Here is an 18,069-nt window from a genome sequence, read left to right on the forward strand (position 1 = left end):
GGTAATGGAGTGAAACCTGTGCTTTTCAAGTGCGTAATGTACAAAACGCGAGCTGTACGCCTCATTGCACCCGGTGACGAACGCCGGCTCCCCACATTAGAGGATGTGTAGAAGGCAGTCCGTGTACCGATCCCACAGCGCTGGAGACCATTTTACAGCGCTATTATTCACGACCCCCGTGTGACTCGCTTTGTGGGACTTTCTTATTGCTGTCACGTGTGGCACATTACAATAAACCTGCCACTCACATCCGTGTCTTATTACGGAAGACGAAAACACAACAAATCCTGTAAGTAACATGACTCAGAGACCTGGCCTGTACCTGTGTTCTTTTTCAGTGTTGTTTTAGTGGCTCAGGCTCAGCAGATTAGCAAAGATGATTCAGGTTTCGAGATCAAGGCTTAACAAATGTATAAATGTATTGCCTGATCTCTGATGCGAAAGCTCATAACCTTATACCGGCCAACCCTCAGTTATTGACTTACACTGACTTTACTCACACTTAAAGGGAACTAAGTACCCTTTCTTTCCCTGGAGTTTCTCCTGGTTTGTAATAGCTATAGGATTTGCCATGTTCCCCACTCCCCTTCTCCCCATCCTTATTTACAGAAGTCACAGATGCTATCTTCACACATTCCCTCTGGATAAGCTCTTTGAAAGAGTTGTCCTAATTACATATCTCCCTCTGTTCATGAAAAGGTATTGTTTACCTTTAGATAATGTGTGCAATAAAATAATTACTTAAGTCCTTAGCTGCCTGAAACCTCTGTGGTAGGGCCGTTCAACTGAAGTAGGCTAATGAACTCAGTGCTAAACATTAAATGTAAAATTAATAGGTAAGAAGGAAGTTTTTTTTTATAATGAGACACATTGTTGGCATGCATTTTTAAAGTGCTATTGAAATGCCCTGGGTGCTAAAAATGGTGCTCGGTTCACTTTAAAGCCTCATACTGACCAGTCACTTATAGTATAATGACCTAACTATCACTTATAGCCTCACACTGACCAGTCACTTATAGTATAATACTGACCAGTCATAATCAGGGCTATGGAGTTGGTACATAAATCATCTGAATCTTCAGTTTATGAAATCACCGACTCCGACTCCAGGTACCCAAAATTGCTCCAACTCTACAGGCTTGGTCATAATATTGACCTAATGCTTACTTATAGTTTCATATTTAACTGTCAGTTGAGACTGATACTGACCCAACACTTATAAGGTGGCTATTAAATATATAATTCTTCAGACTCTCACTCAACCCGTAGCTACAGCCTTATGTGTGTACATTGGCTGCCAATCACTATTGCCCAGGCATCGTTAAAGATCCGTCCTGTCTGGTTCCTTATCAATGCCCGAGCATGACAGATTGCAATGCTATTTTCAACCACTGCTGTCTTTACAGCATTGTTCCCTGAATTCCCTAATTGTTCCCAGTTGCCCATTGGGGATCAGGACGATGCCAAGGGCTACCCCTTGGGATCGTTTCCCGATCCCCAATGGGCGATGCTTCTTGCATTTCTACTTAGCTAACACTGATCTAAAGCTGGCTGTACACAGGTCAATTTGGCAAAAGAAAGATCTCTCTCAGATCATTATCTGTCCAAAGTGGGATCTATCTGATCAAATCCCTCAAACAACACCTTATTCACCACCTTAACTCTTCCTATAGCTACCAACGTAACCCGCATGCATAACCTAATACTTTTTTCATAGTCTAATACTAACCTAGCCCTGACTCATATTCTACTGTTGAACTAACCCTTGCCCAAACCATAATCCCAACATAATCTTCACCCACCGCCTAATGTTGTCCTCTGTGAGTGTCTCCTTACTTTCCATATAGTTATCCTAACAGCTTTTATCCCAAAGTAATGTCACTTGTATCACAGTTCATAAATCACGCCTAAACCAAACACTCCTCCCCCCAGCTCTCACATTAGTTATCCAAAAAGGGTTAATGCATTGTTGTTTGTTTCATATGCTGCACCACAATCCCTATAGAGTGTACAAGATACAGAGGCGCCAAAAGAATAAAAGGTAATTAAATGAACTTAAAAAAACAACTGGTTAAACAGAGGAGGCAGTGGTGGTCTTACCCCCTCCAAACAGACACAGGCAAGGACTGCGATTCAGAAAGTCAACAATTTATTCGGAACTCCAAAAAACAATGCATCTGTATTATATCAGCGAGCTTGGCGCCTCTGTATCTTACATTGACAGAGGCGCCAAGCTCGCTGATATAATACAGATGCTGTGACTCCTACTGTATTTTGCCTGAGGAAGCGGGATGTATGGCCCGTGAAACGCGTTGCATTGTTTTTTAGAGTTCCAAATAAATTGTTGACTTTCTGAATCGCAGTCCTTGCCTGTGTCTGTTTGGAGGGGGTAAGACCACCGCCGCCTCCTCTGTTTAAACAGTTGGTTTTTTAAGTTCATTTAATTACCTTTTATTCTTTTGGCGCCTCTGTATCTTGTACACTGCATTGAGTCCACCCTGGGTGGAGGGTTGTTACCCTATTTTCCTGTCTACAGAGAGCGACTTTTTATTCCTGAGTGGGGTCAGGATTGTTCACCCCACCTGCCTATACAGTGGTTGCCTATTGGTAACCCTGGTTTGTAAGTATAATTTTAACTTCTCATTTATTTTGTTGTCCCCAAGACGAATTACACTATTGGGGCTCTTGGTGTCCCTCTGCTTTACAATCCCTATAGAGTTCTTCTTTAAGCAGCAGTATCAGTTTACAAAGATAAGAGCCCTAATAGGTTCACCAGGGTAATTTCTTGTTTTTTTTCTTTTGCAGAAGCAAATCCTGAAAAATTCAACAGTCGTTTTCGTAACAAGATGTTCTATGCAGGGGTGAGTGTACCGTAGTTCAGACAGACTGTTTATGTTAAAAACTAGTAACTCCAACGTGTCTGAATTCTGTATCGAGAGAAACTCAAAGAACACACAGTGATATGTAAAGTATAATTACTTCTTTTCAACTGGATAACAGTTCGGGACTGAGTGCTGTACAGACTTGGGCTAGCGATGTGTTCTGTTGCTGTGAAGGGGAGCAGAGGAACTATTAAATAGTGGGAGAATTAAGAAGATGGACAATGCCTTTGCATCCCTCTGCAACACATGTTGCGTCGCACCGCATTGCTCTCCCCCGCCGCAGCTCGTCGCAAAGGGACAAGCAAGTCTATGGAAATTTGCATAGTAAATGTGATGTGATGGAAGTAACCAAACTGCTACAATGCCATAGCAAAGTCTGGAGGGTGTTACCGCATGAACCATGCGTACCACACAGATTATGCAGTAATGCTAGCCAATGGGTGATGCAGTGAGTGCGAATGCTGGAAGTGCAGTGTGGCCTCATCCGTGGACCGACGGGAATCCCAGTGATGTACTTCCTGCCCAGCAGGGAGTACGTCGCTGAGAAGGGGGCGGGCCTATGCATTTGACCCTTTTGCTGCACTGTGGGGTAGGGTCATATGAAGCCGGATTTATGCAGTGCAGTGATGTGGCAGCAGGCCCCCCTGACGTGCAATCACCGCCCCTTTAAAGCTCAATCTACACGATACGATTCTTTGTGCAATTCAATTACGATTCTATTTACGATCCGATTAAATCCGACATGTCCGATCGGGATTCGATTTGATTCAATTTGATTTGCCATTGCAAAACAATGGCAACTCGAATTGAATCAAATCCCGATCGGAAATGTTGGATTTAATCGGATCGTAAATAGAATCTTAATTGAATCGCACAAAGAATTGTATCATGTAGATTGGGCTATATTTAGGTGGGCAACTGGCCTAGACCCTCTGACACACTCAATACTAGAATGTCACATGATGCCCAGGGCAGGGTGTGCCAGGATCTTCTAGAGATCCACCAATACCACGCCCTTCACATCTATCATCTGTACATTTGTTTTGTAATTCATTGTCAGTATGTCAACTTTGGATAATTCTGTTTTCCGACAGGCTGCCTTTTCGGACTTTCTACAGCGAAGTTCCAGAGATTTATCGAAACATGTTAAAGTTGTGGTGAGTACTTAGTCACTTATGTTATACTTGTGTATAATGTTGAGCTCAAAGTTCGCATAATTGCAATATTGCACCAAAATGCACAAGTACGATGCAAAATCGTAATGCGAAGTTCCTGGCAAATTCGTAATCAATTTTACACCTAACTGTAATTACATTTTTACATTACTAAAAAAAAAATACATAAAAAATACATACATAGTTACCTTAGTGACTCAACTTTTTTAATATGTATGTCATGATGGTATACGTCTGTTATTTTTGCAAGTAAGGGCTTGCAATTAGAGACGAATGCAAAACTGAAAAAATACACCTTTATTTCCAAATAAAATATTGTTGCCATACATAGTACTAGGGCATAATTTAATGTGTACCAGAGCTGAGATCAAATAAAAGTTTTATACATACCTGGGGCTTCCTCCAGTCCCATGCGCACGGATCGCTCCCACGCCGTCGTCCTCAGTCTTCTCCCTCTTCGGTACCGGGTCCCGTAACTTCAGCCAGTCGCAGCTACTGGAGAGATATGTAGAGAGCGCACTTCTTTTGCGCAGACTGGCTGCGACTGACTGAAGTTACGGGACCCGGTACTGGAGCAGGAGAAGACCGAGGACGGCATGAGAGCGATCTGTGCGGATGGGGCTGGAGGAAGATCCATGTATGTATAAAACTTTTATTTGATCTCAGCTCTGGTTTCCTTTAAACGTAATAACCGGGACAAATGGGCACATAAAATACGTGGGTTTTAATCACAGTAGCATGTATTATCTTTTTCCATTTTTTTTCTACCACTTAAAGAAAGCCTAAGTGGTGGTGAAAAAAAACAACATATAGATCATTGTGTTGTGTTAAGTAGTGATAAAGTTATTGGCGAATGAAAGGGAGGAGCACTGAGATGTGAAAATTGCTCTGGTCCATAAGGAGAAAAAACCCTTAGTGGTGAACTGCTTAATACTAGTGATTTGTACAGAGATTGAAATGTAATTTCCTTTTTTTTCACTTGTGGTTCTAGATAGTAAAATTGCTGCAAAATCGCTTTGTACAGCTATTACACAGTACGCCAGTACTCAATTGCTCCTGTGGAGCCACCTCCTTTGGCTGTCATTAGTCTGTCTCTTTTGGAATTGCCGGTGATTCTAAAGCGTGGCTCAGGGCTGGTACCCACAAGGGCGATTTTCAGAGCATTTTTGGAGCGTTTGAAAACGCTAGCATTTTGTAAAAACGCTCAGCTACTTTGAATGGATGGGGCAACTTCAACTGGAGCGATTGCGATTGAAAATCGCAGGAGCAGGACATGCGGCATTTTGGGAGTGTTAGCGCTTCAATGTAAAGTATATCATCGCTGGAGTAATTGCTCAGCAAAACCTGCACGGAGCGATTTTGCTAGCGTTTTCAAGTTACTGCACACTGTAACAAAATTAAAATTAATTGAAAGGACCAATCAGACTTTAAAACGCTAATCGCTAATTGCTACACAACTGCTGGCAAATTGATACACTTTTTTAAAATCGCTGCCTAAAACGCTCATGAAATCGCTTACAAACTGCTCATACAAAACGCTAGCGATTGCGATTAGCGATAGCGTTTTGTAGCGGGTTCCAGGCCTCAAACAGCTCCTGTGGGTCCCAGCTCTTATGCTGCAAGTAAAATACATATATTTGCATCTTTACATTAAACAGAGAGGTATCTATCAGTATTGCTAGTGTGTTGAGAAACATTAGTTCAGCTTTAATACGGAAGACGAATACAATTGATAGCAAACATGGTGAGTAAGCGTTCCACCTCTAAATAAATGCAGCGAGCGCTGCTGAGGTCCACATGCCTAATATCATTTTAAATGTCCTGTTTTCTATTCCGCTTCATTCTGGTTTTCTAAGGCTTGCAGTCCTCTGCGGAAGGAACATATGGCAATTTTCTCTTTTATATTCTAATTTTCTCCGCTCCGCTGGGCGCCACAAAGCTGTTTTCCCAAAAAACAATCTGAGGCTTAACACGAGCTAATCAAGTTCCGAGGAGAACACCGCAAAAAAATATTGAATCTGCGGACAAAACAGAAAAGAGCTGATCAGCGACACGGGCCCTGCTACAAATACAATATGATGAAACCGAATGACAATGTCCTGGTCTGGCTGTAAAGACGACCCGTCAGCTACAATCTGGCGGCAGACGCTTTTATGGGTGTAGCTGTTATGCTGAGCCTGGGCATTCGGTGGATACACGGTACACAAGACAGAGACACATTTTTTAGGTCTTTATTAATCTAGGCAGTGGCGTAGCTAAAGCACAATTGGCCCCAGTGCAAATCTCACATTCCCTCCCCCTCCAGCACTCCATACATAAGCTGCGCACCAAAACCTGCCAAGGACAACCGCAGTGTCAGAAGTGCAAGAAGGGGATGGGGAACAGCTTGTTAATGATTATTATCATTCAAAGCATTTTAGAAGTGATCATTACCAGCAGAGGACCAATAAAGAGCTAATACAGCAGTTGAGGGAGGGCCCCTCTGGTCCAAGGGCCCTGGTGCGGTCGCAACCTCTGCACCCCCTATTGCTACGCCACTGTATCCAAGTCTTGAATACATAAAAAGAAAAATTACCACCTAGCCCCCCCCCCCCCCCAGGTCTGTATGTGTTCCCCCCCCCCCAGGTCTGTATGTGTTCCCCCCCATGCCCTTGTGCAAAAAAAAAAGTGATGACAAAAACCAAACGCGTTTTGCATTTTTGCTTTTTGTGATTTTCACTATGTTGGGCTCAATCGAAATGCAGGAAAAGTGCAGCCAAACTACTATTGCCTTTTTCCAAAATCGTAAATGCATTCATTTATTAATGCATTACCATGATTCCAATTGTAACTTTACTGTACTTGCATTTGGAAAATGTCAAGCCTTTTAAAAAACAAAACAGGACGTAGCCAGTGTGAATGGGCCAGAAGTGTTAATCTGTCCATTGGCCAACTCCCGACCTCCGCCAGTGTCACTGCGAGAGCCTTTATTACGTGACACAGGTGCATGTAGTGACGACACAACATGTGCTGGTGTCACTAGGTACAGGTGCCTGCGACACTCATGTTCCATAAGGACAACTGAAGTGAGAGGGATATGGAGGCTGCCATATTTATTTCCTTTTAAGCAATACCAATTGCCTGGCTGTCCTGCAGATCCTTAGCATCTAATATTTCCAGCCATAGTCCCTGAACAAGCATGCAGCAGATCAGGTGTTTCTGACATTATTGGCAGATCTGACAAGATTAGCTGCATGCTTGTTTCTAGTATTATTCAGATACCTCTGCAGCCAAATAGATCAGCAGAGCTGCTAGGCAGCTGGTGTTGCTTAAAAGGAAATAAATATGGCAGCCTCCATAGTCTTCTTACTTTAGTTGTCTTTTAAACTAGTGATTTTTTAACTAAAACTAGAAACCAAACACCAGCGCCCCCCCCCCCCCCCCCAATAGTCTACCCACATAAAATAGTCCACCTGTCAGGGATATACAGAGCCGTTCTGCACTGAGGCCGGGTACATCTGAGCATAAGTAGCATTTCTGTGGGTGGAGCTCCTGTGTATTTATTTATTTTATATATTTAAGTATTTATATAGCGCCAACATATTACGCAGGGCTGTACAGAGTATATTGTCTTGTCACTAAATGTCCCTCAGAGGGGCTCACAGTCTTATCCCTACCATAGTCATATTTCTATGTATATATCATGTAGTGTATGTATTGTAGTCTAAGACCAATTTAGGGGGAAGCCAATTAACTTATCTGTGTTTTGAGGATGTGGGAGGAAACTGGAGTGCCCGGAAGAAACCTACACAGACATGAGTAGAACATACAAACTCCTTGCAGATGTTGCCCTGGCTGGGATTCACACCGGGGACCCAGCGCTGCAAGGCAAGAGCGCTAACCACTACGCAATCATGCTGTCTCTTATGTGAGGTCTAGCATGGCATCATTACACCACGCCTCTTGCCCCCCGGGGGATGGAATTAGCCACTATCTACAAATTGTTGTGTGCATGGATCCAGACTCTACAAGAGGCATAGGGACAAATGCTTCTCCCATAGAGCTCCTGGAAGTGCCCAGCCTCAGTGGTGTACAGCACTGTATATTGCTGATGGGTTTTGGGAGTGGTGTAGCATACGTTAACTGGGTAATGCTCTTGTTACTAGGGTAACAAGCACTGTGTGAGTAGCATAGCACGTGTTACCTAGGTAATGTGGATTAATAATTGCACAGTGTTCGCTATGTAGTCGGTGTAAGTAACAGTAAAATTGCTGTGCACTGCCTTCTTGCTGATGTTTACTGAATTTGGCCCATGGACCCTTAAAGGAAACCTAAATCGAAACAAACAAAAAAAGAGTTTAACTTACCTGGGGCTTCTACCCGCCCCCTGCAGCCGCCCTGTGTCCATGCCGGGACAAATCAATCCTCCGGCCACCGCGGCGGCTGTTTCGTTTTCCCGACAGAACCAGTTGATTGTCACAGTGCCTGCGCGTCCCTGGCCACATGCGTCCTCACTCACACTCCCGCCACCAGGCGGTTCCTTATTTTAACTCATTTCCTTCACCTCATTACAGCAGAAGATGCTACCCACTAAGAATGATAACACATCTACCAGTACACATAAAGCTGTCCAGTTCAAGTTACCTTGTTTTTTTTCTTTGAATACATTTGGGAGAAAACGGATGAAACAAATGACTTGTGTAGCTCTGTTAGTCTGTAGCTGCCAATAACGTTGCTTTGTTTTGACGTTTCAGTGTGACGGGACAGACCTCACGCCGAAGATTCAAGAGCTGAAGTTTCAGTGTATTGTCTTCTTAAATATTCCCAGGTGAGCTGTGACCCTTCACTGTGCTCTTTTCTATCCTTCCAAGTCACTCTACCTGCGGTCATCACCCTTTTCCTGTTTGACACTTTCCTCTCATCTCTGTGGGCAGGGTCATTTATGCTTCAATGGGCCCCCCTTGACAGACCCCTCCCCCCTTAACAGACCTGCCCCCCCCAGGTCTCCCCTAACTTTACTGTTGCTCCCAGTGGCATAGCTAAGGAGCTGTGGGCCCCAGTGTGAGTTTTACATTGTTTGCTATACATAAAAATTGATACGGCACACCAAAACCTGCCAAGGACAACCACAGTATCAGATGTGCAAAAAGGGGATGGGGAAAAGCTTGTTAATGATTATGATCATTCAAAGCATCTATGGAAGTGATCATTACAAGCACAGGACCAATAAAGAGCTAACACTGTGGTCAAAGGAGGGCCCTATGGCCTTTATCCTCTGGTATTCGGGTCATAAAATCCTTTAGTTGGGGCCAGTCGGAGCATGTGCAGTCCGGCTGTGCACTCCTTCATCACGCTTTCATCATCAGGCAGTGCAGGAGGATGGTAAGTGAGCAATCGGGGCTGGAAAAAGCCCCAGGTATTGAGAATTTTTTACTGTACATATCGTACATAAGCCCTCACATAAACACGCATATACATGCATAAATACATACATGCACACAGACACGTACATTAATGTATGCATATAGAGTAAATACACACAAACACACACTCCTATAAAAACATACACAACCACTCACACACACTCAGCTACACATACAAGAAATATACAGATGCGATTAATTGCAAACACACACATGCATAAATACGCATGTACATACAGACACGCACATTATTATTATTTATTGGATTTATATAGCACTAACATAGTGACTGATAACACAATACAGGTAATAAGCAATAAGATACACGTCCGATCATACACTGGAGCAGGCCTGGATTTACATCACAGGAGCCTATAGGCACAGATGAACCCTAGACTTCGCCCTCCATGAACCTACAAACACCCGCCGAACCGCACCACAAGTGTGCCGGCTGGCCCAGCTGTCACTCCTCCCTTACTTCCCCTGCCTGTCATGTCACAGGTAGCTACAGGTGCCCCTTAGCATTAGGTAGCCAGAGATACCCTCAGTATTAAAGGACTTCCAAGACAAGGGCAACAAAACAGATTTTACTTACCTGGGGCTTCTTCCAGCCCCTAGCAGCTCAGGACTCTGCAATCGGTAAGGATAGGGGGAGGGGAATGACCCACCTTTCCATCATCGCCTGTAGGCATGTGCCTACACTTGCCCTTATGGTAAATCCGGCCCTGCACTGGAGTGGTAGTCCCAATAATACAAGTTCACATTATTCTGTACGTAGAGTGCACAATCAAATATGATACACAAGGAAGGAGGGCCCTGCAAAAGGCTTACAGTCTAGAGGGAGAGGAGGGTGGCTGCATTGAGAGGTTCTCAGCAGAGAGAGTTAGGACAAAGGTGAGGTGGGGTAGGCTTCCTCGAAGAGGTGAGTTTTGAGGGCTTGTTTGAAGGTGTTGAAGGAAGGGGCAAGCCTTATGGTCAGTGAGAGAGAGTTTCACAGAATTGGGGGCAGCTCTAGTGAAGTCCTTTAGTCGTGCATGGGAGTGCAAGATGTGTGGAGTGATTAAGAGGAGAGGAGCAAAGTTGGCAGCCAGGTGTGTATCTGCTGACCAGATCAGAGATGTAGGTCGGGCAGGACTTGTGTATAGAATTGTAGGCCAGGCATAGGATCTTGAAGCTGATTCTGAAGCGTAACGGGAGCCAGTGAAGGGAATTGCATAGGGGAGTCGTGGAGATAAAACGGTGGGAGGAGTAGAGGAGTATGGTTACTGCGTTCATGATGGATTGTAGAGGGGCGGTTCAGAGGGAAGTCTGAGAGGAGGGTGTTGCAGTAGTGCAGGCAGAAGATGATGAGGACATAGGAGATTGGCCATGTCCAGGGTCAGGAAGGGGCGGATGTTGGAGATGTTGTGTACATACATGTACAAACACTTTCTAGCAATAACTTGGACACTCATGCGCACACATATACAGTATACAAGCATACACACTCTCACATACACACACAGAGCCAGTACATACCAAAAAGTTCTAGCGTAATTGCAAACGCTCAGCTCTTTTTGAAGTGATTTTTCTAGGCGATTCTAGGCATGTACCTAGTGATTTTCTAATCATGCCTAGCGATTTTTTGGAGCGTTTTTGTGTAGCGCTTTTTTTTTTTCATTACAGTAGCGCTGTAGCTGAACAGCTTCTGTAACAAAAACAGTTGGAAAATAGCTCTGATCTAGCGCTTTTCAGAGCAATTTTCCACTTTCCTATACTTAACATTAACCTGTTGCCGACTGCTCCATGCCAATTGGCGTGAGAAGTGCGGCAGCCCCAGGACCGCTCCACGCCCATTGGCGTGAACAGCTGTCTATGGGGCTAGCAGGAGATCGCGCGCAGGCTGCGCTCGCATCTCCTGCTCGGGGGGTGGAGCTCCACCCCGCCTTCAGTCTCCACTCGGGAGATTTAGACGGCGAAACCGCCATCTAATTACTTTGTACAGCGCTGCGATCTACAGCAGCGCTTTACTGGGGACAGCCGTGTGGCACGGCTGTCCCCTTGGGACACTGGGAAGCGATCCGCTGTGATAGGCTGAAGCAGTGGCTGGATGGTGTACTGGTTAAGGGCTCTGCCTCTGACGCAGGAGACCAGGGTTCGAAACTCGGCTCTGCCTGTTCAGTAAGCCAGCCCCTATTCAGTAGGAGACCTTAGGCAAGTATCCTTATGCTGCTACTGCCTATAGAGCATGTCCTAGTGGCTGCAGCTCTGGCCCTTTGAGTCCGCCAGGAGAAAAGCGCAATATAAATGTTACTTGTCTTGTCTATCACAGCCGATCGCGCTGATTGGCTGGCGGGGGGAGGGAGGGTAATAAAGTTAATTTAAAAAAAAAGCAGGATTTTATTAAAAAATAATATAAATATTTATAAAAAAACAAACAAACACTGGGGGGCGATCAGACCCCACCAACAGAGAGCTCTGGTGGTGGGGAGAAAGAGGGAGGGGGAAATCACTTGTGTGCTGTGTTGTACGGCCCTGCAGCTTGGCCTTAAAGCTTCAGTGGCCTATTTAACTAAAAATGGCCTGGTCACTAGGGTGGGTTAACACTGCGGCCCTCAAGTGGTTAAGGCTGAATCGCCTCAGAAAGCAGTAGAAATGCTTTAGGACCCGCGTTTGGGAGAAAATCACATCGCTCTTCTGTAATCCATCAAATCCAAATACATTAGTCAAGCGCTTTTTAAAGCGCTGGCGTTTTTAAAATTGTTTAGAAGCGCCCGTGGTGTGCACCAGACCCTACAAACATGCACATGCATTCACTCACAAAGCACCCTGACACACACACACACACACACACAGAGCACCCTGAGACACACACACACACAGCACCCTGACACACACACACACACACACACACACAGAGCACCCTGAGACACACACACACACAGCACCCTGACACACACACACACACACACACACACACACACACACACACACAGCACCCTGACACACACACACACACACACACACAGCACCCTGACACGCACACACACACACATAAAATATATGCATTTGCTTCCTCACATGCACATACTTATTCTCTTTCTCTCTTTTCTTGTTCTCTTTACTGTAATGTAACATGAAGCGGTTTGAGTCTCAGAAGAGTTGGCGTTATGTGAATGGTGTCATAGTTCAGCTGCACTGCGAGGGAGCAGCATTCACACTAGATTGATAATGTTTATTACATTCTGCTCCCTGGGCTCTGTGTGTAATGTATATTCAGTTACACCGCTGATAGTCTATGCCTCCACAAAGGCACATTGTGACCAGGCCTAACCTCCTTCTCTCTCCGCTGCAGGTACTGTGCTGGCACAATGCCCTGGGGTAACCCTGGTGACCATCGAGACTTCGAGCCTCAGCGACATGATGACGGCTATATCGAGGTCATTGGCTTCACTATGGCATCTTTGGTAAGGAAAACAAAGTCTTATAGAGGCGGTTCTTGTAAGAAATCATGAATGGATTCCGGTCTAGTGAGGAAGCAAGATGCCGCCTGAGGCAAGTTAATGAAAAAACGCCGCCCGCACCCCCAAATAGGTAGCCTGGAGGGGGTAGCGAGCAGGAAGGGGGTATTGTGCACAGTGGCGGGGAGGGGGGTCGGACCCCCCTTCACCTGAGTCCCCGATAGTTGCATAGAGGTGCATCTCTCTGACCCTGCTTATGTCTTCAGGAGCAAAGCCTGCTATCAGGCAGGAATATAGAGGATGCTTATACAGAAAATCAAGAATCAAAACTCTATCTTATAGTTGAATCAATTTGTAATTGTTGGCTAGGCAGTATTGCTCCCAAATGGAAAGCAAAACTGATGAATTTCTATGATAGAAGAGGCATATTAAATAAGAAGAGACACGGGGCCCTTGTGCACTAACTAGCGGTAATATTGGCGTGCAGAGACAGCGCACAGCAGTATCACCACCGGTACTACCGCAGCAGTGTACCGAGCTACTACTACAACCCGCAGTACTTGAGTAACGTAAGCGTTGCTACGGCAATGCGGGTTATTAACACACGTTACCGTAGCAACGCTTGTGGTACTCAAGTAATGAGGGTCGTGCTCAAAGGTAACCTGAAGCGAGGAAAATAATTTCAAATAAACACATGACGTAGCTGCAAATGAATATTACATACTAACCTCACCGTCAGTTCCCCTCAGAAGTTTACTTCCTTCTTTTTACGGTGATCCTTTCCAGTTCTGACAATATTTTGTCAGAATTGAAATATACCAGTTGCTGTCAGTTATATATCAGCAACCGTCAGTTACTGACTGAAAGTGCAAGGTAATGTCCATCTTTCCCTATGGCTCTAGTGGATGATATTACAGTTTAATAGTGTGCTGACCAGGAAGCTGTTATGGTGTAATGGCCATTTTTAAAATGGAGGATGGAGAATTCCATTGATCACAGTGGACAAATGGGACGCAGGAGAGGAGGAAGAGATTGAGGAGTAGACTGCACAGGAGGTAAGTATGACTTGTGCATGGTTATTTTGACTTTTTATTTTAAGTTCAGTTTCTCTTTAAAGCATAACTGGTGGTACACTGCTGCGGTAGTACCATTAATATTGCTGTGCGCTATCTCTGCACGTCAATATTACCGCTAGTTAGTAAAGTGGAAGTAAGGTTTCACACACTGTGGTCGGGTACAATAGGTTTATAATGATTATATCTTTTCTCTGCGATACCTTAATAAAGGGGTATCCTGCGAGGCCCCGAAACGATCGTCTGCAGATGAGGATTGTATGTTTATGTGCATGATGGGACAATAAATCTATTGTACCCTACCACAGTGTGCAGAACATTACTTCTATGGACTTTGCATTGGGTTCCAGCACCTAACCATTGTTTGTGTGCGATCTTTCAGGTCCAATGTGGTGTTACCCAGGTGTCTGCAGCCTATCTGGACTACCTTATTAATTTCCGTTGGAAATTACTATGTTCTGAGGTGTGAATGGAAGTTTTAGTGAAAACTGTTTGCAGATAGGAGCATTAGATTTGGATCTAGAGCTAACAGTAACTTTTGCCATGTTAAAGAAACTCTGAAGTCTCCCTAAAATGAGGTTTTTATTTTAAAAACCTCATTAACATTATTGTCTCTCTTAAAACTCCACAAAACCGCGGCTGAAAACCCCCTTGATCACCAACTCTGGGGGTACACGGCAGGCAAAATCCACGACTTTCTTGGTCGTGTATTTTGCTGCCGCCTCTATGCGCATCAATCAGCGCGTATCTCCGCCTCTCCCCCGCCCCTCTCAGTGAAGGAAGACTGAGAGGGGCGGGGGAGAGGCAGCAATCCAGGCTGATTGATGCGCATAGAGGCAGAGCTGCGCTGCCTCTATGCGGAAGGAGCCCGCGATGTACCCCGTGAGTTTGGGGTGATTGAGAGGGTTTTCAGCCGCGGTTCTGCAGCGTTTTAAGAGGGACAATAATGGTAATGAGGTTTTTAAAATAAAAACCTCATTTTAAGGAGACTTCAGAGTCTCTATAAACCAATATACCATTCAAAAACTGGTTGTTTTTGCAGTTGAAACAAAAGTGACTATAGTGAGCAATCCTACGACCTCTAAACTATGTTCTGAGGTGTGAATGGAAGTTTCAGTAAAAACTGTTTGCAGATAGGAGCATTCGTTTTTGATCTAGAGCTAACAGTAGCTTTCATTATGTTAAACCAAATATACCATTCAAAAACTGGTTGTTTTTGCAGTTGAAACAAAAGTGACTATAGTAGTCAATGTAATGACCCTTAAACTTTTTCTTTTAACCACTTTGCATCCAGACTTTGCTTCCCACATATGGACCAGAGCAGTTTTGACAGTTTAGCAATGTCCTTATTTAATCAGAAATAACTTTATCCCTACTTATGACACAGAAATGAAATATATATTATTTTTTTCAAGACAAACTAGGCTTTTATTGTATGCCATTTTTTCCCTCAAAAAAAATTGTTTTTTTGTGAATTTTAATGGGAAAACAAAGGAAAAAAATAGAAAAACACATTATATCTCAGCTTTACCAATTCCAGTTTAAAAATAAAAAGTGCTACTGTAGATAACAAACACAAATTTTGTTTGGCTATTCTTACCACTTATCACAAAACTTAGATTACCGGTATATTCCTGTTACAATTTATGGTGAAGATATTTGATGTAGAAATAATGCTACAGAGTGTATTTTTCACTATGAACTGAGAAAATAAAAGTATTTTTAATGTTAAAAATCAATCTCATGAGCTCAGGAAACATATATTCCTGTTCATCATTCCTGTTCTGCATCAGTGTCAGAAATGTGCACAGGAGTAAGCCCAATCCTGCACTGCACTGCTTCTGCTACAAGACGTATACCGTATATACTCGCATACAAGCCAAATTTTTGACCCCCAAAAAGTGGTTCAAAAGTTGGGGGGTAGGCTTGTATGCGAGTCGTGGTCCGCGCATTCCACCTCTCCAGGTGGTACTGGGGCACTATACTAGCTATACTGGGGCACAATACTAGCTATACTGGGGCACTATACTAGCTATACTGGGCACTATACTAGCTATACTGGGCACTGTACTAGCTATACTGGGGCACTATACTAGTTATACTGGGCACTATACTAGCTATACTGGGCACTATACTAGCTATACTGGGCACTATACTAGCTATACTGGGCACTATACTAGCTATACTGGGCACTATACTAGCTATACTGGGCACTGTACTAGCTATACTGGGGCACTATAATAGCTATACTGGGCACTATACTAGCTATACTGGGCACTATACTAGCTTTACTGGGGCACTATACTAGCTATACTGGGACACTATACTAGCTATACTGGGCACTGTACTAGCTATACTGGGGCACTTTACTAGCTATACTGGGCACTATACTAGCTATACTGGGCACTATACTAGCTATACTGGGGCACTTTACTAGCTATACTGGGCACTATACTAGCTATACTGGGCACTATACTAGCTATACTGGGCACTATTATAGCTATACTGGGCACTTTACTAGCTATACTGGGGCACTTTACTAGCTATACTGGGCACTATACTAGCTATACTGGGGCACTTTGATAGCTATACTGGGCACTATACTAGGCACTACCTACCTATACTGGGCACTATACTAGCTATACTGGGGCACTTTACTAGCTATACTGGGCACTATACTAGCTATACTGGGCACTATACTAGCTATATTGGGGCACTGCCTACCCATAATGGGCACTATACTGGCTATACTGGGCACTTTACTAGCTATACTGGGACAGGCTTATATGCGGGTCGGATTATATGCGAGTATATACGGTATCTACTGACTCGTGGCTTAGGTGAATTCACAGAGGACGTAGATATACTGTAGTGGTGGATAAAGTAGTTAAAGCATATCTGAACTCAATCAAAATTTCTGAGGTGGCCATACCTGGGGCTTCTTTACTGTCCCCATACACTGTCTGGCTCCTCAGCTTCTCAGGCCTCCCCTCGGTGTTGAAGCTATGGCCTCCCATTCACCAATGAGGGACACATGCTCTTTCCACTCCTGGTCTCCTCTTTGTGCTCGCTCCCCCACTGTGTGCAGGAGCCTGGTCCGGGACCATCCTGGGCGTGCCCACTTACAGTAATTGTTTGCCAACGGCACATGCCCAGAATGTTCCTGGTCACAGCACCCCACTCTGAGCTTTGAATGGGTGGCAAAGCTTCAATTCAAAGCTGAGGCTGGGGAAGCCATGCAGTTTATGGGGACACTGAAGAAGCCCCAGGTTCAGCCATATTGTCAATTCTGTCAATTGTCAAGTTCATGTAAAACTATTTTCTAGCATGCAAAAATTTGTATTTCATCTTCCAGAATTGTTTTCCGCATGTTGCCACAAGGTGGCAGTGCAGGACACGGAATGAGCCACAACAGGTGTAATTGGTGAACCTGCGTATAGATGAAATATGCAGCTCCCTCCTCTGTAGCTTCAGGCTGCTATTCGGCCATCATGCAGTCAGATTGGGGCAGAGGAACATTTTCTGCCTCGTGTGCAGCAGATAATACAAAGCCTGCCTGACGTCCGCAGTGTGTGAAGTCTATTCACTGTAATGCAAAAATCATCAGTGATATTCCTAGTGCAGCGAGCCGGCACCTCCGGCAGGGGAATATCTATCTTTTATTGTGTGATAGATGGTGTGGAGGGGTCTGAGTAACCCAATCTCTATTCAAAACGCTTGAATGGTGGGGGATGGGAGTCTCATAACCGCCATACGGTACAGTAAAGTGAAAGTAAAATCTTGTATTTTCTTTTACATCTTTTTCTGTTTTTTTCCCTTCCTTCCTTCCTATGTACAGTTATCATTTAAAGTGTACCCGAGGTGAACCATGGGTAAAAAAAAAATGGATACTGAGAAGAGGAAAGCCTCTGGATTCTCTAGAGACTTTCCTCAATGTCCTCCAGACCACCATTGTCGCTTGCGGATCCTTGAAAGAAATCTGACGAGCTTGTTGGATGTCTGATGGCAGCTGCGCTCATCCCTATGCTTCAGAAAGCGTGGCCACGCCTACGCCGTAAGCCAGAGCCGCTACTCCATGCGGTGTGGCCGTGCTCGCG

The 18,069-nt window shown here is 44.4% G+C and overlaps 1 protein-coding gene across 19 annotated transcripts in view; it reads left to right on the plus strand.

Annotated features, from left to right (window-relative positions):
• Positions 1–18,069, plus strand: part of DGKI (diacylglycerol kinase iota) — a 599,247-nt gene that overhangs the window by 390,522 nt on the left and 190,656 nt on the right. For all 19 annotated transcript variants that reach the window (XM_068277868.1, XM_068277875.1, XM_068277871.1 and 16 more), the window contains 4 exons: positions 2,806–2,861; positions 3,977–4,039; positions 8,791–8,864; positions 12,794–12,905. In XM_068277868.1, coding sequence (XP_068133969.1) covers positions 2,806–2,861; positions 3,977–4,039; positions 8,791–8,864; positions 12,794–12,905 — 305 coding nt within the window. The remainder of the gene's footprint in view (positions 1–2,805; positions 2,862–3,976; positions 4,040–8,790; positions 8,865–12,793; positions 12,906–18,069) is intronic.

This window comes from Hyperolius riggenbachi, chromosome 3 (assembly GCF_040937935.1).
Source record: "Hyperolius riggenbachi isolate aHypRig1 chromosome 3, aHypRig1.pri, whole genome shotgun sequence".
NCBI classification, from domain to species: domain Eukaryota; kingdom Metazoa; phylum Chordata; class Amphibia; order Anura; family Hyperoliidae; genus Hyperolius; species Hyperolius riggenbachi.